At 43.9% G+C, this 23606-nt stretch overlaps 1 protein-coding gene and 1 long non-coding RNA gene across 12 annotated transcripts in view; one reads left to right on the top strand and one right to left on the bottom strand.

Moving 5' to 3' along the window:
• LOC118910013 (uncharacterized) overlaps window positions 1-6698 on the bottom strand; it is a 32060-nt gene extending 25362 nt beyond the window's left edge. Inside the window, exon 1 of one of the 2 annotated variants that reach the window (XR_008995323.1) lies at window positions 6274-6698. This is a non-coding gene — a long non-coding RNA (uncharacterized LOC118910013). The remainder of the gene's footprint in view (window positions 1-6273) is intronic. The other variant, XR_005023807.2, reaches the window with a different exon arrangement.
• ATP1B4 (ATPase Na+/K+ transporting family member beta 4) lies at window positions 1214-21753 on the top strand. Of its 10 annotated transcripts, none has more exons than XR_008995322.1 (9): window positions 1215-1390; window positions 5250-5505; window positions 9503-9631; window positions 9893-9997; window positions 13825-14021; window positions 14685-14741; window positions 16955-17050; window positions 17741-19050; window positions 19161-21753. XR_008995322.1 is itself a non-coding variant. In XM_057496080.1 (9 exons), the coding sequence occupies exons 1-9, from the start codon at window positions 1328-1330 to the stop codon at window positions 19190-19192; spliced, it is 1062 nt and encodes a 353-aa protein (XP_057352063.1). In that variant the 5' UTR covers window positions 1215-1327; the 3' UTR covers window positions 19193-21753. The 10 variants fall into 10 exon arrangements, 8 of the variants coding, with proteins under 8 accessions (XP_036736699.1, XP_036736702.1, XP_036736701.1 ...); XR_005023804.2 differs by having other exon boundaries at window positions 17741-19343; window positions 19959-21753; XM_057496080.1 differs by having other exon boundaries at window positions 17741-17867.
• Window positions 21754-23606: the final 1853 nt, after the last annotated feature.

Here is a 23606-nt window from a genome sequence, read left to right as displayed (position 1 = left end):
GTCTACTGAAGCCATGTTATCCCCTGGAATTTATTTTGTTTTTATTAAAATCCAAAAAGGGGAATAAGTTTTTCTTGTCATTGACTTCTTTCTCTTTCAATAGGGGAATGGGGAGGTGGGAGAGACTCTGTTTAGGAAGAACCCAATTAGAAATGTTCTAATAAATGGGGTCTTTATTTTAAATTAAACACTATTGAAGCTGTTATCATCAGAATAGCCTAGACTTGGAATTATGAATAAATCTCTCTAAGCTATCGTGCTGGCTTTCTTGGTTATGAATATGCCCAGATCTCATTATCTGTAACATTCTCAGCCACCTGGGAATAATGAGGGAGGTGGTTGGTGGTTTGTGAAGGAAGGATCACAAACTCCACCTGGGTCTTTTAGCCACCCAGGCTTCAGCGGGGTAAACCAAACAGACCAAAAATGTTACACAAGGTTTTTGGCTGTTTCTACTAATTTTTTTTGGACCCCATACTGGCTTCAGGAGTTATATATGACTGAGAAACTGACACTGCAAAATTCTGGCTTGTTCCCTGCCTGATGCTAACAGATAAATATAGATCTCAACCACTACAGAAATTTGGCCAGGATTCCAAGGGGTGTTTGTGTGTGAGGGGCAGAGACTGATGGGGGCCATTCTGACATGTGGGTTAGAAAAAGGCTTTGCTATGTCCAAGACCCTCTTTGGGGTGGGAAGGGTAAAGCAGGAGTCTGGCCCCTAAAATCAGAATGCATAATCCACATTTTAAGGGGCTCATATATTGACACAAATAAGGAATATTGTAGGTGGCTTGATAGGGATGGGGGATAGAGCAAAGGGAATCTTTCCTGACATCCTAGAGCCTTTTGCATGAGATCAGCCTTATGAAAAAAGAAAGTTATTCTTGGTCATCTCCCCTCACCCTCACCTCGCACCCACACCCCACCCCCTGAACACACTGATATCCAATTCTCAATTGCAAACAACACGACTTAAGATTTCCATGGGGCCCATAGTGTCTCAGGCACTGGAAAAAGGGCAGGGGGTGGGAAAAGACATGAAGTTGGAGGGGGTTTGAGTAGCTCATCCTCGTGACCCAGAATATATCCCCCTCCCTGCAATGATGAGCTTGCTTTTCCATAAGGGCTTTCCTTTGATTCAGGGAAGGGGCCAGCCAATGAGAGAGGGGCATGTTAGATTATTTTGGGGAAGGGCTCATGCCAGGAGGGTTCACTTTTACTAGGCGCCAAGTGTCCCCAGCAACCAGTGTCTCCTGTACAGCAGAAGCTCCAGAACTCTCACCCATTTGTCTGCCTCTGCCGCGTCTTTGCCCACTGAACAGCTATGAGAAGGCAGCTCCGGTCCAGAAGGGCTCCGGCCTTTCCTTACGGTTATCGCCACAGACTTGTGAGTCCCAGGGCAGAGAATATTTTGCGGTCCCTTTTTAGTGGGGTGGGTTGGGGGTTGTATAGGTCTTGGCTGATGGCTGCTTCTCCTTGGAATGGGCCGGAATAGTGAGGTTTAAGGAAGTCCATAGTCTCCAGAGCTAGCAGTGACTCCCAGCACGACACTACACCCTGAAGTGCTGGACAGAAGTAGGAAGCCCCTCTTCCTGTGGAACAAAGATAAGGAAGGAGAGGATGCCAGAGAATAAGAGGCCTTCTAAAAATTTTTTTTGGCAGTCTCGAATTTGAACAGACCTTTTGGAGTTTAGGAGTAGAGGTTTCATTCCGACAGTAGGAAATTTAGCCAAGAGAGAAGGGAAGAGTAAAGGAAAGGCACAGCCTACCCAGCTGTCTCAGTCCCTCTGGGTGGTAGCTTCTTCAGCACCCAGCTGCTCCCTTTCTAAACCAGAATTCCAAAACGGAGCTTAAATCATAGAATCATAGACGGAAGCTAGAAGTAATCCTAGACAGCACCTCTCCAGAACCTTCATTATGTAAAGGAGGCTGCTGGGGCCCAGGGCACAGGAGTGACTTGCAAATTAGTGTAGGAGCCAAAGTGAGAATGCAAGACCCTCACTTCCCATCGCGTGCTCTTTCCATTATATCTGCTGTATGCAACTCCCTGACCCTCTGATCCTCTGCCACCCACTGCCACCCTGCCTGCCACCCCATCCTGCCCAACACACACACACACACACACCTCTGATGTCAGCATTTAACTCCAGAGTGTATTATGAATTTCTTTGAACCCCAAATTTCTTTGCATTTGCTTTGCTATAAATCATTAATATGCCATACACAGTTCTGTTTTGGGACGGGGAGGTGTATTCTAAAATCTCTCCCAGAGAGGATTGATTTCTGGCCCCGAGGAGGAAACAAAGCTTAATCCATTTTACTTTGTGAACAGTCACTTACATAACCAGGGAGTTAAGCGAAGACGGTCAACAGCCAGCAGAGGAAAACATGAATACTTCTAACCCCAAATCAACATACAAAGGGCTTCCCTTTACTTTCTAGCCACAATTTGTAGAATCTTTCTTTTGACAACCCTGAAGTCCCTTCCAGCTCTCAGAGCAGTCACAATCTGTAGGGCATATAGAACTATTCCTTACTTGGCTTCTTTTCTATGTAATGATGCCGAAATATTGTGCATAATTTCAATTATTTGTCAACTGGTTTCGTTTTTAAATGCTTTGGGGGATCTTGCTCTTTATAGAAAATACTTGATCAAATTTAAGAAGAAATTATTTGATGCAGTGAATAATCGTATGCTATTTTCTCTTTTAAAATTAACCAACTATTCGAATGTTTACAGGGTATTACTCAGTGCAGGGCACAGATTTATCCTTCAGGTCAGACTGTTTGTCTATATATCTGTTTGTATGTTTATATATTTAGAGTGCTCAAAATGGAGCCACCCTCTGCCCTTCAGACTCTTCCCTTTTAGGGCAACGAGAGGGCTCCAGACACACCCAGTACTATACCCCAGCACACTCACACACGCTGTCACAAGAGGGCCATGCCACTTTAGGAAACTGACAAAAACAGACCCTCTCATTACCAAAGGATTCCCTAGTGGATTCCATTAAATAGCTGCACAAAACTGTGTCTCTCTGCACAATGTGAGGTTCTCCTACACCTGGAAACAGAGGAAAGGAAGAAAGATATTTGAGGCTCCTGAAGCTCAGGCAGTGTCCCGTGGGGAAATTAGCTCTGAGAAGGTTAATTCTTCCTGGGAGGGTAAAGCTTTAATGACAAGCCATCTTTAATGGTATTATCAGGAGAGCTCAGATCTACAAATAAGATCAGGCTGAGGCCAAGGCCAGCTGCCTCTGTGGAGCAGAGGTGGAGGGCACGCATACAGTCAACAAGGAGAGAAAAGCAAGTTGTTCAGAGAATATAAAGGGAATATAAATTCCTCCATGATGAAATGTCACACTTCAAATTCTCTGGGGGCCATGACACTACCACTCTGGTCCACATGACTGCTGAGGTTAGACTGACAAGCCCTGTGAGAGTATTCCCCCAGCATCCTGGTTCAGGAGTTTTAAGTCGGGCAGTTGTCACTGACATTATTTCAGTATCTACTGGTTACCTAGCTGTGGGCTCCACACTGTAGAGGGCCATTAAGGAGTTAGAAAACATGGACTCTGCCCCCTGGGTGCTCAGAATCTAGTTCAGGAGGTCAAATGTATACATATGTTCACACACAAGTAAAAAGGATTTAAGAACATTTTCTAGTCCATTCAACATTGAGTGATGGGGGTTATTCTCCTAAACCTTACACTGTAAGTCCACATCAGACTCAGAAATCCTTGGTTATAAGCACATACAATCTTTTGGGAATGCAGACTCTAACATGCTGTTGTGTTCCATAAATCTGCTAAACAACCCACCTCTAGGCACTTGTGCCCAATGTGATAGAGGAGAAACATCATTCATTGTCTGGGTATCAAGAGACATTGGTTCTGAGACTGTCAACTCATCATGAAGTGGCTGTGTGGCTTTGGTTAACTCCTGTCCCTTCTCTGGGCCTCAGGTGGACAAGTGAATCTTCAGGGTCCCTGTCAGTTCTGATAGAGTGTGTGATATAAAGCTGTACATTTGAACAAATTAGAGAGTCATTCAAGAGTGCTTATAATCAAGAGCTAGACAGCACTGGACAGACTGAATGCTGAGCGCAGAGTCTTGTCATTCTGTGTCATTTTTACGGATTCTGAACAATCCAATTTTCTGATGTCCCCTTCCCCCACTAATGGCAGCATTTTTAGCTGAGTGCCCTCTAAATGGCCTTTGACGAATCAGGCAGGGAGGGGCAGCATGGAGCCCTTGGCCTCTATCATTTGACACATCCAACCCCAACAGGTGCACAGGCCCCACCACTCTTCAGATTTGGACAGCAGAGAGAGGGGAGGGTGGCCTCATTTTCTGCTGCTGCAGTGAGCCTTGGCAGATCCACAAAGAGCAAAGATCCAGCTCTCCAGCCTGTGGCTGGGAGGTATTTGAAATACCGTTTGGTGAAGTCTGGTGTTTTTTCTTTTTTTTTATTTTCTTAGTACCACTCAGAGAAGATTATAGTTTCAGATCTCAAGTAATGGCTGCAATCAGTCTATCAACAAATACGTGCTGAACACTTACTGTGCACCCAGATTCACCCAGTTGGGAGTGGGGGGAATAAAGAAGTGTCAGTTGGGTTCCCAGCCTTCAGGTGGTCTGTTCAACCAGCTTAAGGCAGGAAGAGTTTCCAGCAACAGTCAGAGAAGCAGCAAATAACCCCCCCTCGCTTGTTTCTGTTGGGAAGGCAGTCTAAGTTTTGAGGAGGGGGGCAGCAGCTGGCCTCTCCTCCTGGTGTTTGACCAGGCTATTTCCAGCCACAGCTTAGGATGGTGAGGTTGAGGTGTACAGGGTGTTAGGATGAAGCTGGCTTGGACTGAGGATTTGCCCTCATGGACACAAGTGTCTAAAATGACTCCATCCTCCAGTGCTGAGCTCAGCTCCCCAGTGACAAGGTGGACAAAGTTAGGCCAGAGGCCAATGCCCCAGGGCAGAGTAGTGACACGAGAAGTCCTAGGGGAAGCTGAGATTGACATGCACCTCTCTGGAAAGAATACCGGGTCCGAATGGGTCATAGAAAGGATATTTCCTCTAAAAGAAAAGAGAGAAAGAAAATCTGCCACTTATAACAATGAGTATGCTTGTGGGGGAAGTGGAAATTTGAAGCATCTCCAAATATTGAGTCGTTTTCCATTTATTTTTGGCTGGTGGGGTGAGCCATTGGAAATTTTTTTCAAGACGGGGATTGTGTTTTGTCACTGTTCCAGGATGATCAGGATGAAGTGAACCAGAACTACTTAGCAGATGAAGCAGCAGCAGCAGAAGAGGCTCGGGTGATGATGGTACCCAATTTGGAGGAGGAGGAAGAAGACGAGGAAGAGAGAGAAGAGGAAGAAAAGGAGGAAGAAGAGGGTCAGGGTGAGCCAACAGGCAATGCCTGGTGGCAGAAATTACAGATCGTAACTGAATACCTGTGGGATCCAGAGAAAAGGATGTCTCTGGCCCGAACAGGTCAGAGTTGGAGTAAGTCCCAGTCGTCCCAATGCCCCAGTCGGGTGTCCTTTGCTTTTGGGTTGGCGGCCAGGACTCCTTTACCATACGCTGGATGGGCTTGTCTGCAAACTTCTCTTAGGTTTAATGTCAAGGGATCAATGCCCAGGGAAATGCCTGGACAATGGGCAGACCCCATCAGAATAAACTCAAATGGGTGAATGAACTTGACTATAGAGCTGAAATCCACTGGGCTCAATATCATCTGCAATGCAGAGAGGCAGTAAGAATGAGCTGAAAAGCACAGAATTTTTTACATGTCCCAGCCCTGTCACTATCATCTTGCACTCATCATTTACCCTCTCTGAACCTCAGTTTCCTCACCTGCCAAATGAAGGAAACAATCCCTGCCTTGCTCCTCTCACAGGATTAGCCTGAGGCTCCAATAAATGTTAATATTGTAGAGTTGAAAGTACTTTGCAGACTATTTCTAATATATAAGACCCACGTCCCTGTTAACCTGGCCAAGGGGTTATAAAACTTTATCATTTCACTTAGTAATGTCAGAGAAGGGAAAGCAAGGAGGCCTGCCCTTGGCCCCAGCTTGTGGGGCTTTCTGCTCCCATGGTGTACACAGAAAAATTAGGTTTAAAGGGATTACTTCCAGCAATTAAGGCTGAGCCCCCAGTCTTGCTTGATCATGGCAGACTGCATTCCTTAGCATTTCCCCTTTATACCACAGGCTGCCACCACTTGTACTTCACAATTTCCCCAGCACTTCTCTCCTAGGGTCCTACTCACCTCCTGGAGTATTAATGCTGAGCCTTCTCCTCAGGTCAGGAGCTTAGCCGGTGGTAAGATTTACACTTGCCACACTCTCCACAGTCCAGAAAAAGGGCAGCTGCTGGTTTGGAACTCAGCAAACCCACTGGGGAAGGAAAAAATAGATGGCTCTTTGGATGAAAGGAGAGTCCCCAATGCCAAGGGTCTAGGCTGCTGAAGTTGATGCTCATGCCTTCTTTATAAAGGCCACTTTGGCTGAGAATTCTCTCCCTTGTAGATTATGTTCTAATTCAGCTCTGTCAGGGTGAAACAGCCAGTCCTGCTTCCTGGAATTAGGAATAGCAGGTGGGGAGCTCTGAGCAACACCCACCTCCCTTCACCCCTCCTCAGTTCCCAGCTCCACCCCTGCCTGTCCCTCGAACTCTCAACTGGAACAAATGTACCATTCAAGGAACATTCCGACATTCTGCAAGTGCAGACAAATGCTGGACACTCTTTGGGGAGGGGAGAAGGCTCCAAAGGGGGCACAGCTGTTTCTCCTTCGCCTAAAAAGGACAGGAAAAAACAGGCCTTGTGAAATGCAAGTGTGGTTCCAGGAGAGGGAACTATACATTAACCCCTAAACAGCCAGCCATTGGAACTTCACCAGATGAGTTGATCCAGATTGCCTCTGTGAAGAACAATCCATAGGCTAATAAGTGGGGATGAGGGAGAAAGGTGCCCAGGGAAGACACGGCAGTGGGGACACTGAATAGGCCATGTCAAGACTTCTAAGTAGCTGGTCTAAGGAGAGTCTGGGAACTCATGCTTCTGCTGTTGGGCCACCCCTGGGCAAAGGGCAGTGATGTTAATGCCTGGGCCACCACGCATATGCTTTGCTGCCTGCCCTCTTGCTTGAGAACTAGGTGCCTACTTGAGCACTTACTAACCCTGCCCCAGCCTGGACATCAACATGACCAACATGTTTACCCAGCCTATTATTATATTCTGGGCTTTTTCTTTAGTAGCTGGGCAACCTTTATTCCAAGGGACTATATGTTATTTTTTTGAATACTGACAAAGAACCATATGAGGTAGCAATATTATTATCCCTGTTTTACAGATGCAGAAACTGAGGCTTAGAGAGGGTAAGTAACTTGTTTAAAGTCACATAGTTTCTCAGTGGCAGCACTGGGATTCAAACACAGGTTGGATGAACACTGGAGTTCATTCTCTTGCCAGAACACCACACCATCTTCATCAACTGTAGCAACGAGCAAGGCCCTGATGGGTAGGGCCTGAGGGCCTGATGGGATATCTTGGTAGGAGGAGGAGAGAGTTGGGATCATGGGTACTTAGTCTATCCAAGATTGGACAGGGCATTCAGGAGAGAACCCTGGATTACCTAGAGGAGTGGCCCAAGTAAAATTTGGACACCCAGAGCAGAAAGAGTTGGAGGGATCAATGGGTTCAGACGGGTATAATGCTTGTTTTGCTTAGGGATGAGAGGTAGCTGTTAGTCTATCACAGATTCTAGGGCATAGAATCCTGGTAAAGCTGAGGGGACTCACTCCTAGTGCCATTCTCTCATCTACTGCTTCCTGGCCACACATCCTGGGCAAGAAGGAAGGTATCTCCAAGGGAATGTAGGTGTAGTTTATTGCTTTCTTTTCATCCGTGAAACTGAGTCTTCTGGTCCCTCAGGATGGCCCCAGCTGTTGGTCCATTCCCAGGATACGGACAGGGATAAAGGAATGGAGGAGGACGCATAGGGTGTATTCCATTAGGCCAGCCAGTGCGCAGTGACCAAGGCACCCATGTGCAGCTGTTTCTCCTCTAGGGACTCCAGCTTAATGTATTAATGTTGCAGTTCTGCTTTAGTTCATCTTATAAAACATAAATGTCCCATTTCCAGTTGAATTACTAAGGATTTTTTTTCTTCCTTCCTCTTTTTTTTTTTTTTTGGTTAATTTTATTTGGTTCATGGTTCAATTTAAAAACGAATATTTGGATTTGGTTTTGGGTACAGCAAAGTTAAGTGGTTTGTTCTGCTTTCTGGTTCATGATTCAGTTGAGATCTGTAGTTCAACATCGTGTCACTGCTGTGGGCCGAGCCAGATACTGCTGCCTGAGAGAGCCCCAAAGAGGACTTGAGAAGAGCTTCTCAGCAGCAATCTCATGCTTATTCACCTCACTCTGTGCTGCCTAATCCTGGGGCAAAGCTAATCCTAATACAGCCCGCAGAGGGGGGATTCACACAACTATGCTTCTGGTCCCACAGCAATAATAATATTAACAATAACAATGATGGTGACTGCCATTTATAAGGCACTTGGTATCTGCCCGGCTCTGTGCTATGCTATTTATATGCATTATCCAATGCTAAGAAGTAAGTACTATTATTGTCCTCATTTTATAGATGAGGAAATTGAGGCCCAGAGAGGTGAACAACATGTCTAAGATTAAACAGCTAGGTAGTGGTAAGGTCAGCATAGGATGTAAGGAAAAGCTAAATTTCAGATACTGTTAGGGATATAGATCAGGATATGAGGTAAGCACTAAACTTATTCATATTTTACCTGCAAGCGATCATGGGTGCAGAGAAATTCTATAACTTGCCCAAGCTCACAGGTAGCAAGTGTCAATTAAGCACAGTTTCCTCCTCCTGTCTTCCCCATCCTGTGTTAGTGTTCTTTTTGAAAAGCAGAGCCACTTAAACTTCTGCTAAAGATGAGTAAGATTTGAAACAAGTAGGGTGAAACCTCACTTTGCCTTGATTAGAGGCAAGTCCAGTGGTTAATCAAAAGTTTGAATTACAGGCTATGTGAAAAGAAATGCTGTTTTCATCACTTGCAAATACATACAATCACTGGAACCAAGCTGCTAGGACTCTTCAGGGAACCTGCTTTAATGAATAGCAAAGAATCATTTGTACTTAGGACATCAACAATTGCCCAGAGGACTCCCAAGAAATCTGCCCTCTGCAGTACTTTAAACTCCACTCCCCTGTAATCTTGCTCATGGTCATCATTTGCTCAGCAAGCCCTTCCATCGGAGATGCTGTAAAGGTAAACTGCAATCAGACCTCCGACACAATCCTCACCAATTCCAAATCGGTGAAATCTGAATCAGCAAGGACATACTGATTCCGGGGGGTAATAGAAAAAGCCATTTCATGTGTTTGGGTTGGTACTGGCTCATGAGTTCCAGTGAGGAGGCAGGGCTTGTTGGCAAGCACTGACCACTCCCATCTCTGATTGTTCTGCAGGCCTGATCTTAGTCATTTACTTCTTCTTCTATGCCTCGCTGGCTGCTGTGATCACCCTCTGCATGTACACGCTATTTCTGACCATCAGTCCTTACATGCCGACCTTCACTGAGAGGGTGAAACCTCCTGGTGAGTGCCCAAATGCCCTGTGCTGTCAGAACTTGCTGGACAGAAATCCGCTTGCACTGCATGTTCAGCCTCAATTAACTTTGGCTCTTCCCGGTAATGACTTAGGGATTCAATTATTAAGAGTAAAAGTAAAATGGTACTTGGCAAATTATGATCCTTTTCATTTTGATTGCCTGGGGGGAAATGGTTTCATGGGAATTGATAAAAACAAAATTATCCCAGGAATGGGTTAATATATCCAAGACCTGTTTTCATTGCCAGGAGTTATGATCAGACCCTTCGCCCATAGCCTTAACTTCAACTTCAACGTTTCTGAACCTGACACTTGGCAGCATTATGTGATTAGCCTAAATGGCTTTCTCCAGGGTAAGTACCTCTGAATGGTGGAAGTCACTTTGGAAAGGTAATGAGTGGGAATTCAAAATTCAAAATTCACCTGGCCCAGAAATCCTGCTCTTACTAACCCCAGCCCATCCTGGTCCTTCCTTAACTTGCATACCCCTCAGCACCTGCAGTTACAATAAAAACTTTGTATGTTGCTTGAAAGCATATGTCTTGCCAGTGGGTTTCAGCCCCAGGGCAAGTTCGCTATGGATTCAGTGTGACCAAAGAAATTGACAGCAAAACGTTCTTGGGGTAAAAGGGTTATACCCAACTTTATTTCCAGGTGGCAGATCAGTCACTAGAATCCCATTCACTCAGAGCAAGTCTGTGTGCAGCAAGCCAGTCTCTGCTTCTGGGCCCCTCTGTCCACACAGTTGTCCCACATAGCCGTCCTTTGGGCATCTGTCCTCGGCGCTGCCACCACTCCAGCCTCTGCTCTGCTCTCCTGCAGCCTTGCAGCCCTGCCACCGTGTCATGTGCAGAGCACTGGGTGGAGCTCTTTTTATAGAGTCAACAGCCATGTATTGCCCACAGATGTGCAGTGAGCTAGTCAACCATGGCCAGGTGAGAATCCGGGCCACAGAAACTCTCATTTTATCCACAGCATATAAGCCAGCTCTCTGGGGAGATGACAAGTTCAGTGGGGCAGAGAACCTGTTTTCTCTTCTTGAACACCCTATAGCACCCCATTGTGTCCTGGCACATCCAGATGGCTCAATAACGATCAATTGTGAAAGATAATTCTGTAAAAGATTGTATATCAATGATACTTCAGTTTAAAAAAAAAGATAATTCTGGGGGCAGGTAGAAGTGAGAAAGAGGAGTGTTCTCCAAAACTGGAAGATCCCTGACTCCTATACTTTCTCAAGGTTAGAGAATTTCTTGGAGATGGAAGGAAGAGAGCAAGGGTGTTTAATTTAACAGCATTCCAGAAGGGAGGCAGAGGAAGAACCTCTGGGTGGCAGTTCATTCCAACATTTTGATCACAAGCGTATTCAAGTTATCTATCTCTGTAGCGTCATCAGATACATTTTCAGGGACAAATGAATGGCTAGTTGAGCAGCTCTTTTCCACAGGATGAAAACTGAGGTAGCAGCTTGGTTAAGGTTAAACACAGATGGGCACTGTGTTTACCCAGCTATCAAAGAGGAGCCCCAGTGGGTTTACATTGCTGCACCTATTACTTGTGGAAAAAAGCCAGTTAGACTGGTTTGGTTGTCCTGGCCTGGCTGAAGTTGGGGCACATTTGGCCAGTAGATGGTGAAGTGAATTAAGAGGAAAACAATCCCTTAGGTAATGGGAAGTATTGTGTAAATGCACAAATTGTGTCATTTAACTTTAACCCTGTGTCTTGCCACTGGGTTTCAGCCCCAGGCAAGTTCGCTATGAATTCAGTGTGACCAAATAAAATGACAGCAAAATGTTCTTGGGGTGAAAGGGTTATACCCAACTTTATTTCCAGGAGGCAGGTCAGTCACTAGAACCCCATTCACTCAGAGCGAGTCTGTATGCAGCAAGCCGGTCTCTGCCTCTGGGCCTCTCTGCACAGTCATCCGGCACAGCCGTCCTCTGGGCCTCTGTCCTCGGCACTGCCACTACTCCAGCCTCTGCTCTGCTCTCCTGCAGCCTCGCAGCCCTGCCACCGTGTTGCACCCAAAGCACTGGGCAGAGCTCTTTTTATAGAGTCAACAGCCATGTATTGCCCACAGGTGTGCAGTGAGCTACTCAACCAGGGCCAGGTTAGAATCCTGGCCACAGGAACTCTCATTTTCTCCACATCCTGCATAGCAGAGTCTATTATCCCCATTTTACAAATGGGGGAACTGAGGTCCAGAAAGGAGAAGTAACATAAGCAAAGTCTCCCAGCAGCAGAACCAGTGTTTAAGTACCAATGTTCTTAACACCCTTTTTACTGAAAGTGATCCAGAGACAAGCAGCATCAGCATCACCTGGGAGTTTGTTAGAAATGTAGACTCTCAGGCCCCACCGGAGACCTATTGAATCAGGATCTGCAGTTTAACAAGATCCGCAGGTGATATGGGTGAACTTTAAAGCTTGAGAAGTGCTGCTTTTCATAATTCTTTGTTGTTGCCATTTCACAAGGACTTAGAAACTCAGCTTCCTATCAGTAATGCTCAGCATTATTCTGGGTAAGTCTGAGCTTCAGATTCCTCATCTTTAAAATAAGGGGGAATGGGTTCTTTCTGAGTTCACGTAGTTCCATTTTTGACCCTTCAAAAATGTTTTGGACATCATAGCCAGAATATTATTTTCTTTTCTTTCAAAATGCTTGTGAGCTATTGCAAAAATGTATTGCCAGAATTTCTGCTGAGGAAATCCCTTTGAGAAGCTAGTAGATGGAGAAATACCAATTCTGACCTGTTGACAAAGGTGGAGAACATTAGGAAAAGCATTGGGCTTTTAGTTCCTAAGTGTAGATAATATGCCCTGCTTAAAAGGAACACAACTCTGAAATAGACATCCCAGAGTATCAATTTCATTCCCATGAGGACTGGGATTTTGCAGTAAGGGTCATGCCCATGTCACATTATTTTTAATGGAACTACCTCAAAAGAAACAATGAGCACATGATTAGAGCTTCTATTTAGAAAGTTAATATTTGAACATAGTTCTTGTTCTTAAAAAACAAAAGAGTAAAACAAAGCCTTGAATTGAATGTAGCTTTGTCAAAGGAGAAAATAAAGGCTCAGGCATAACTAGAGTAGATTTGTAGTTCCCAGTTGCTTCTCAATAATACCAAACCCAAATCACAACATGTCTAGATGAGGATTCAGCAGTACATTTGGAGTTTTGCTGGTGGATCATAGGTGCACAATGTTCTCTGAAAAACTGAGCTACGTGGAACATGAATGCATGGGCGCTGGATCTAACAAGATGAACTGGACGCCATCATTTAGAACCAATCTGGAAATAAAGCAATAATTCTCAAAGCCCAGTTCTATGGCATCTAGTAGCCCCCAAAGTCAGCTCACAGATAACCCCTTTCAGCTCTCTCCCTGACATGTGTGCCTTAGATACATGTTACATTCCGTCCAATGTATAAGGATACTAACTCTGAGTGCCTTAAGTCTCAGTAGACAAGATCTCATTCCCCCACCCTCTTGGTGGAGACCCTGTGGTTATCACTGGTTTTTGTCTTTCAACCTAAGCTTCTATTTTGCAGTACTAACTTCCCTCTGTGAAGAAGCAGCTGATTTATCTCTTCCTCCTCCTCCTCTTCCTCCCCTTCCTCCTGTTTCACAACACACAGTTGTCACACTTGTGCATCAGGTGCCTCTCATTGATCACAAAGGGAGCTGTTTACTAGGCTGACTTAAACAGATTTAACCCAGGAGCTTCACCTCCTTATATAAACCATGCCTTGACATGATTCAGTCCCTCTTTCAAAATCTCTCTACTATGTGCCTATTCCTCTTCCAGAAGTAGAAGAGGCAGCCCTCCAAGTTTACAATTTACTATATATGAAAAGAAATAATGGCAAATAGAGAGAAGTTATAAAATGACCAACATAGGACCCAGAGACAGACATTCAGAAGTTCCAAGGGAATGAGAAGCAAGGAGGCAGGCAATGAAAGTGAGCTGAGGAGACTAACCCAGAAGGCTTCCTGGAGAGATGTGGCTGGTGAAGGACCGGGGGCACCTGATGCCAAGACATGGGGCCTAGGACAGACTGAGTGGGCTTTTAGAGGTCCACAGCAAGCTGGAGAAGGAAACCAGAGAGGAGGACTACTGAAATCCTGGCCTTTTCCTACAGCACCTGTCTAATGTAACACTTTGCCACACTTCAGGTTACAATGACAGTCTTCAAGAGGAAATGAATGTCGATTGTCCCCCGGGGCAGTACTTCATCCAAGAGGGTAATGAGGATGAGGACAAGAAGGCCTGCCAATTTAAACGCTCCTTCCTGAAGAACTGCTCTGGCCTGGAGGACCCAACTTTTGGCTACTCTACTGGACAGCCCTGCATCCTTCTAAAGATGAACCGGGTATATTAGCCCTTGGTACCCCGGCGATAAGTGGATGAGCTGGGTAGGAGGGCTCTGGCCACTCCATTTCTCTTGGGCTCTGTCCTGACACACTGCAAGTTTGGCCATTTTTACTGACTGCATCAGTAATACAAAGACCGGACAAACTTATCAAGCAGTAATTCCTTTTTCTCCCTGAACACTTCCTATTTCCATTCTCCCTCACCCCTAAACCTGTCCTTTCATGCCCTCCTGCATGAAAGTGAGATCCTGCACTGTTTGGAGCAGGTCTGACAGAGAGGTGGGGTGGGAAACAATTCTTATATCACAAGAAATGCATTAGAAATGCATTTTCCTTCTCTGCTGCCATGCCTAAGGTGTGGCAGAGCCTTACCAGGCACACCCCTCTTAAAACCAGAAAGTCTTTACATATTCAAAGTTATCCTGCTGCAGTTACCACTGTATGAATATCAGGCACAAATACAATAAGGAGTAAGTTGAACTGCAGGAGCTCTGAAAATACATTGCATCTTCTGCTTTTTATAACCTGAGAGGGCAAAATAGATAAAGCTTATGCCTAAGGAAGGGATGACCCAAGGGGGATTTAGACAAGCCCCATTTTTACTGTCAAATCTGTTTGTTTGTTTGTTTGTTTGTTTTTAAGTGCTGGTTTTCTTTTGATAGATTGTAGGCTTTCGTCCTGAGCTTGGAGATCCTGTGAAGGTTTCTTGCAAAGTTCAGGTAAAGTGCCTTTTTGCGTGAGCATTGTTAGCACATCTGTTTCATGCTAAAAGATGGTTCATCCCCTGCAAGGGCATTACCATGGATGGTTAGCTATGGGTTAGGGAAAGGATCAATCTTATCATAACTATACACCTTCCTTTAGTACTTTCAGACCTCCCCATTTCCGGAAAGCATTCATGTGTGTTTTCATGTGTAGTGTGTGTGTGTGTGTGTGTGTGTGTGTGTGTGCTAATTTATACCTGTGAAAGCCAAACACTGAACCTCAGGCTAAGGGCCACAGCAGGGAACAACAATGTGCCAAGTCATTAATTGGGATTCTGTTTACACTTTTGCTTTTAGCTCTAATTACTTGTGTCTTTGAACTAAACAAACAGCTTTCATTAGAGTCATTAGTCCCTGCTTTTAAAAAACTGAATTTCACTTTTTGCAGCAATGACCAGTTGCGCTGGATGTTGCAATAACAAATGACTACAAGGGAAGTATAAACAGAACTCCATTAATATGCTAATTAACTGTCCTTCGAGGGACCATTAACTCCTATCTCATCTGCACCAATTAGCTCCTTTGTAGGAAAAAGCCCTAGATCCTGGGTTTGCATCTTTAACTGGCAGTAGCTCCCTCCTGTTTGATGTCAACTGCACCTCCAGCCCTGGACGATTGTCTTGCAAATGGCTGAAATCAGGCAATCCTCAGCACCAGAAATACAGCTCAAAATGCCAGTCTTGATGGTGGCAGATCAGAAAGCAGTAAAAGGCAGCATTCATTCATCCAGTAGTTCACATTCAGCAAGCATTTATTGATCACTTATATACCAGGTACACTGACTGCTAGGAGTTGAGAGTGCCAAGATAAATATGACTCTATCTCTGAAATCAGGGCAATCAAGTACTACAGGTGCTATGAAAGAGGCAGTGGGGATGCTGAAGAGGGAAAGGTTAGTTCCACGTAGGAGGTGGTGCACTGAAGATGAGTTCTGAAAGATCAGGCAGTGTTTGTCAGGTAAACAAGGAAGGAAGGACATTCATCCTGTTCACAAGTACATGAGTATATATAAATGTACACACGTGTGACTACAGTCTAATGGGATTGGTTCCACAGACCATTCCTGAAAATTTATTTTCATTGCTTTTTAGAAGAGTATGTAAATAAATCATAAAGACCAACTCAGTCTTAAACTAACATATCAAGTGGATTGAGCACTGCTTATAGTTCCCTAGTAGAAAACATTCACATTTCAGCTTACACCAAACCTTGCTGAGACCTGTCTGTTAAAAAAATTATTAAGATCTTTATACATTCTACAATAATCAATACTGGTCAAGCCCACACCCACTTGTGCAAATCAAGGATAAGGTAATTACCAGAATATATTGAGAAGAGCTCAGTTTACACAGAATGATTATACTATATTGGTAGCAATATAATCACGTGGCCCTAGTGAGTGATTTGCTAGCAGTGATGCACTGTATTTGTTCCTTGTTCGTCTCCAGACTTCTGCTCCTCAGGGCAAGCCAAATGCATAGGCAGAATGCATAGTCTCCTCCCTGACATGATATGAGGAGTGTAAACTTGTCCATTTAATCATTTCCTGTACTAGGCCCTTCTTGCCTATCCTCCTGACTCTACCTACTGTAATTAAGCACTACAGAGAATGTGATCAGAGACATGAATTTAGGTGAGCCACCTGCAGGCTGTGTTCCTCTGCATGAGGTCCCTGTGCACCTGGCCTGACTTCCAATAGGACTGAACCCACAGTGTGTGAGTTGTAGAATGAGATTTACTAAGCATGTGCAACTTACACCTCCCTCAGCTCCCAAGCCCAAGACTGGATGCCAGGCCAAGTATGCGTCTTTGGAGAGGGGCTGGCATAGTAGCCAAAGCAGCACCATGTACTGCAACCCCTTTGGAGCCCTTCTGCCTTGGTCCCCCAGGAGCCTGCACAGAGCCATACTGAGCCCCTTTGGCCTCCTCAGTCCATGCCTTCCATTCAGTATTCTTGGAATCGAAAAGCCAAGGCACAGTCTGTCCCTGGAAACACTCCTCTGGAGATAGGTCTGGGCTGAGCTATGCCCCATTCTGCTTTCGTGGTCTTCCTGCGACAGTTGGTTGTGGATCACACAGAGATTTTACCTGGGCACAGGCACCTTTAGCTCAAGCTTGAACCCCCCTGAGTGACCCAGCACCCCACATATACCTCCTTTTATTTACAGAGAGGTGATGAAAACGACATTCGATCCATCAATTACTACCCAGAGTCGGCTTCTTTTGACCTCCGCTACTACCCTTACTACGGCAAACTGACTCATGTAAGCCTGTACTCACTTTAGTCTTTGCTGTCAGCACTCGGAGACAAAGGAAGGGCTGTCTGGGATCTATACGAATTAGGGAGCAGCAAGTAGTAACAGGGGTGAGTAGCTGCTTGCTGAGACTAGGAGCTCCCTCTACCCATTCCTATCACAACCACTTCTTTGCACATCTGAAGGAATCTCAGACATGGTCTAGTCTAATGCCTCCAGTTTACAGATGGAGCAGTTAGGGTTCAGAGAAAGGAAATGACCTGCCCAACATCACATAGCTGATTAGTGGTGGAGCCAGGAGCAGACAGATCACTGTCCTTGCACTCATTTATGCCAAAGTAACCACACCACCCTGCTTCTCCCATTTGGAGCCTGACAGCAGTAAAGGCTTTATCTCCAGCATATATTTGATAGATACAAGTTCTGGTTGATTCATGGTCTGATATCCAGAAAATCATATCATGCTGAGTTCAAATTGGTTTTCCTCTGAGGACAATCAGACATCTGACTGTGGCTTATGAGAGAAATGCGGTTTGCCCGCTGTCCCAGGGCAGAGAGAGCACATCAGTTGCTTTAACCATTTGTGACTTGGCGTCCTGGAATTTGCTCAGTTCTCTCTGTGGAGGCTATCCCATCCTATTCCTCCCTCACATCCCCTCCCCTCCTCAGACTTAGAATTCACTCTTCTTGCACCTACAGGTTAACTACACCTCCCCGCTGGTGGCAATGCACTTCACAGATGTGGTGAAGAACCAGGCAGTGCCCGTGCAGTGCCAACTGAGGGGCAAAGGCATCATAAATGACATCATCAATGATCATTTTGTGGGTAGGGTAATCTTTACTTTGAACATAGAAACCTAAGAACTTCAGGGAGCCACTCCTACTAGTTCTGTTTCAGTTTTATTTCCTGTTACCCCTGGTAGCACCTGAACTCTTTTTCTTCAATCAGGACACAGCCAGATGGACACCTAAGACAGCAGATCATCTTTCCTTGCCTTTGACATATGCATAAAATGGCATTGGTGGGAGCTGTTTGATTTTTTAAAGGTAGTCTGTTCTGATGACAGATAGATTTTATTAATTTCCTTTCCCCCCACCTAAAACTAAAACTCGTTCTTGCTTCTAGAAGCCTCACTGTAGTGTAAACATAGTATCCGATAAAATTAACAATAGCTACAAAGGAGAATTTCTATGATGATTTTAAGTTCATTGTGTTCTAAAATGTTGTTGTTTTTAGAGGTGAGATTCCTCCCAACCAGACTAACTAACCTTTCTTTAAACCTGCTGGCAAGGTCCCTCCCTAGGAATCAGCTATCAGACCAACCCAGAATACACTTAGGGCTGCCATATCTAGGGAACTCTATATATCCAGGGATGCTTGAGAAACTGCCTGCCTCTCCTGGGAAACTAAATATTGATTCAAAGACTAGGTTATCTTCCACTGGGACAGCAAGCAATGCTAACTGGATATTGTTCTAGGATAGAGATGAAGACCTTTCCTATGACCTTTTTTGGGGAGGTGGGGCCCACTGAAACTGGGGAGAACACCTACCATGTAGACGTGATTGGTATTTGATTCCTTGCTCTGTGGTGTGATCGTCTAAAGGCAAACATTCCTGCAAATAGGTTTGTCGCAGCTTCAGGCAGAGGCGAAACAAGGAAGAAGATGCTACCAGCTAATTCTTTCTGGGCTATTTGTTTAATAGCAGTGTGACGTTCTGTGAGGCCATCAGGGATGGGTGTGTCGACACCCAGCTACAGCCCTAGGGATTGAAATCAGGGTCTGCCAACTGATACAATGTAAGATTTCTGATACAGAGAGCTCCTGCTAGGCCACCCTAAATCCAAGGCCCATTAGCCAGCTTTTCATTTGCTTAAAAAATAATATGAGGCAGATGTTTATCCAGGTTGTGGGTCAGCCGTGCTGCTTCATCCTATATTTGGCCATGTGACCATTCCACTGCTTCTTAACACCTCCACCAGGAGGAGGGAAGTGACGAGGAGGAAAGGTGAGCATTGGCGAACAGCAATGTCTCAGGGTCCAAAGCAAGCTTAAATGCCACCAAGAAGCATCCAGAGTCTGACTCTCCTCTATAATATTTACCTTCTGCCAAAACAGGGAACTGGCAGTCTGCTGGTGAAGACAAGTAAAGAAGTAACTATGGACGATATAGTGTGACAAGAATTACAAAACTAGTATGTGGAAATGCTATGGAAACATAAGGAAAAGTAACTAACTAGAGCTGAGAAAGTAGCAGAGGAAATTTCACAGGCAAAGTCACAATCACGGAAGAAGACTGTGGTATGTTTGGGTAACTGTGAGTAGTTCACTTAACGGGAGAGTAAAGGGCTCCAAGGAATGGCAGGGAGTGGCAGGGAACTGGGCTAGAGAAACATACAGGTACTGAAAGAGGACTTGGAGTTTTATTCAGGACGTGAAAGGAAGTCATTAAAGTATTTTAAGCAGGGAATCTTCATGATCATATTGGTATTTTAGAAAGAGCACTTTCACAGTCACAATGTGAAGGGTAGATTGGAAAGTGGCAAGACGGGGGAAGAGGCAATGAGGGGAAGGAGGAGTCAAGAGTGACTCCAAGGTTTTGAGTTTGGCTAGAACTAGTGGGATGGTGATATTGTTAATCAAGACTGGGAATACAAGAGAGAAGCAGGATTGGAGAGGAAGATGCTGAGATCAATTTTGGACATTTTAGGCTTGTGATTTCTGTTGGTCAGACATTGATGTGGAGATGTACATACAAGTTGGGTTGGGGAGAAGGAAATCTTAGAACAAAAGTAACATTTGCTTACGCGAACTCTAAGAAATTCTAAGCTACTTAATCTTGGGAATCTGAGCCTGTGATGTAAACACATCACACCAATTTAGTCTCTCAGATAGTGATTTTCTCTTGGCTTGTAGTGAAAAGGACTGCTGCTGCCCTTTGAAGTTTCCTTCCCAGACACCTTCCAGCTCTTATCAACAGAGGAGAGGGGGTCTGACCGCTACTAACAAGGGATAAAAGATACGCTACAGATCTGTGGAAAATATAAAAACAATGGCTCTGTCTCCTCCCAACCCCTTTCCTTACCAAATTCGCTTTTCAAAACTAACCTTTGAAAAGAAATAAACAAAATGCTGTTAGACAATAACTTCAAAACCATTTAAAAATTACCTCAAATAATCAAACTTCAAGATTCAGTAGTAAAGGATAATAGAACATTACATCTGGAAAGGATATTAGAGAGTGTTTAGCAAAAACAACCTGCATTGCATCTGACTCCAGGTCCAGTGCTCTTTCTACTCCGAGCTGCTGCTTACCAGGAAATACCATCTTTTTAAAAATCAATGAATGATATCCCAAACATTTTGAAACATATGTTAAATTGAGTTAGAATAGTTAACATTTCACAGGAATTCAACTACTGGTGCTATATTTCATACATAATATATTATCCTGTTAAATACATGACTATTAACTAGACAAGGAATTATGAATCTTTTGTCATACTGTATTTCTCATTCAATGGAATCCATCATGTCCACAGTTTCAAAGCAGCATTGAATAGTACTAGGATAGTTTGGGTTGTCAGCTGGGACATGAAAAAAAATAGCTTTATTATACAGAACTGAATATTATAATATATTCATTAAAATTGAATTCTAACAGTTCAATATACTTCTGGTGGATTAATTTAAGTAGTCCTCCATATTGTGCTGTACCAGGATTTGACATGTATATCATCTGTTGCAATGTGTTTGGTTTGACTTCATTGTCAAAGAGAAATACTACTTCCAAATGCCTTCCTAGTTTTGTCCATGCTAGATCTATGATTTTTTACCTCTCACACCTCTGAAATCATTATCCTAAAATAATCTTTCTTAGGCATCTATTTGTTGGGAATCTTCATGTAGAAAACATTAATATTGTCTTGGGGAATTTATTGTTAACAACAATAAATTGAAATACAAAAGAAGTGTATGATTTCCTCTTTCTAGACTGTACCACTGATTTTCCCACAGATATATTGGGGAGCCATGAGGGTGGAAATCTTGCCAATTGACAGCCTATAAGTTCAAGACTTTTTTCCTTCTTCTCCCCCTGCCACCTTCTTTTGACTCTTGGAGTTTAGCCATAGAAGGATGAAACTAAAAGTTGTTTCATTTCCAAGTTATTTTTCCTTTTGCATCTCCATGTTCCAGTTTCTCGGAAAACTACTTTGTCAGAGCAAACTCCTTTCCTCATCAAAGATGAGTTCTGGTATAAATTGTTCTGTTTGTGTAGGAAAGAAACTTTGAGGTGAGGAAAAGGAACCACAATCCAAAGAGGAACTGCAGTTGCTTGATGAAAGCCTGGCTAAGTGACTTCAGGGCACAATCTGGCCACAAACTGTCTCCCAGAGCAAATCTCTAGTGGTAATTGCAATTAAAGACAGAAATATTTCCACTCCCCTTTTTGACTCGGAGACTAGGCTGCCACAGGAATGCCTTCTTTCCTTGAAAGCTGCTCTGGCCTAAGGTCCGCTATACTGATATGGTTTGATTGAGGGGAGGTCCATGATCCCAATACATTTCCCCTATCTAGGTTCTTCATTAAAGTCATTTTTCTTTCCTGACTTCCTCTGAAAATATTCAAAAATGATAAAGTAACTTAACCAAATCATACAGAAGTATGATTTACACTGTGATTTATCAAGGCAGGAAACATAGGTGTGGATGTTTGTGTGTGTTTGTTGAGGGGTGGGGGTTAGGGTTGGGGGATAGGATGGATGGAAGCAAAGGGCAAGGAAAAAGAGTTGAAAGGCTGAAAAGCCACCTATTTCACAAAGTTTTTAGCTGCAGACTAAGAGGGAAGGAACGCTGATGGGGAATCCAAAAGGTTTAAGAAGGAAGTGATAGGCTCTCAGTCTGACAGCTTAGTCTCCAGGATAGACATACTTGCAGGCTCCTGTATGGCCACAGCATCAGTCAGAGTTCCAACAAGAAACAGCACACTTGACAAAATGGAATAATTGGAAGGGGAGGTTACTTCAAAGAGATTATTTATGAATATGTAGATATAGGGAACCAAAAAGAATAGCACAATAACCCAGGCTAGTACAAGCTAAACTCTTGCTTTCCCTAGACCCTAAGGGACAGGGGTAGGAGGTGGTTCCTAGAACACAGAAGGACTAAATCTTGTATAGCTGAATGCATTGGGAGGAGCAGTAATGTTGTTGAAGGACTAAGCTAGCCCAAAATAACCTTCTAGGGAGGGAAAAAGAAAAATAAACACGTTGACTCCTGCTGGTAATTCCCATTGGCCAAACCCAACTGAAAAAAGCCAGAGGTAAGAAAGTGCATTGATGTGGTCTATACAGGTCAGCCTCCTAAGGAATAAAGTAGGATGGAGAAGGTTAGACAGTGCAATTGGAAGGACAAACAGGAGATATTTAGCGTAACCACCAAGTGGAGATTCTGTGGGTATACTCGGAGCCTAGTACAGTGCTGGAACCATCTACAGAACCAACTCCAGTGATTTAAGTAATTTTATCTTCATGCATTCTCTGCTGCCTGGCTATGGGGTCAGAGGCATTAGGCTTTCTTAATACTTATAGGAACTCTTTTCTCTATTCTTTAATATTCATTCCCTTTTCAAATTTCTTCCTTTGTACTTTCCTAATCTGGTATCCTTTGGCATGTCATTTAGAACTCTTTTGCTTCTAAATGACAAAACAAACAAATGAATAAAACATCTCAAATTGACTTAAGGATATAAAGGAATTTACCAAATCACATAATTGAAAATCACATACTTTGGCTTCAGGCACATTCAGGCCCAAGAACTCAAAGACTTCATTAGGAACCAGTCTTTCTCCACCTCTATCTTGTGCTCCCCGGCATGTTGGCTTCATCCTCAGGCTCCACAAATCAAGACAGCCAAGATGGCTGACAGCAGTACAAGGCTTACTTTCTTAAAGGCTAATGTTCACCTGATGAGATAGCTTCTCTTCCCTGATAGTCCAGTTAAAAATTCTGAGTCTCTCATTGGCTTGAATTGGATCCTGTGCCCACCCCTGAACCAATCTTTGTGACCACAGGGAGAAACTTCTCCAGTTGGCCAGACTTGAGTCACATGCCCATTTCCTGGAGCTTGGGGTGATATCAATACCACTCAACCTGCCTAGATTGAAAATCAAGAAGAAGGGATCCTGCTGGGGAAAACTGAAGTGATGTTACCAAAGAAAGGCAAATGGATGTCAAGTGGAAGATAGAATCAATGTCTACTACATTTTGTCAGTCTCCTGTTAAACCCTACAACTATTTTATGGTTGTATTTGAGTTTAAGATTAAAATCTTTTCAAGTTTTTAACATTCAGATCTCCAAAAAGCAGCACTTTCACTCTACTCTAGCATTTTGTGGACACATTTTGCTCAGAAGAAAAGAAGGATGGTGAGAGAAAAGAAGCCACCTTGATTTATTCTGTTTTGTCTTTACCAAAGGAAATTCTGCAACTCAAATCTGAATTAGAAATCTGTCTTACATGGAACATTTTCTTTCCAGAATAGAACACAACCTTCATAAGACAG

Source organism: Manis pentadactyla, chromosome X (genome assembly GCF_030020395.1).
Source record: "Manis pentadactyla isolate mManPen7 chromosome X, mManPen7.hap1, whole genome shotgun sequence".
Classification (NCBI taxonomy): Eukaryota; Metazoa; Chordata; class Mammalia; order Pholidota; family Manidae; genus Manis; species Manis pentadactyla.
Note: the sequence above shows the minus strand (reverse complement) of the source record. Positions and strands in the feature narration are given on the sequence as shown.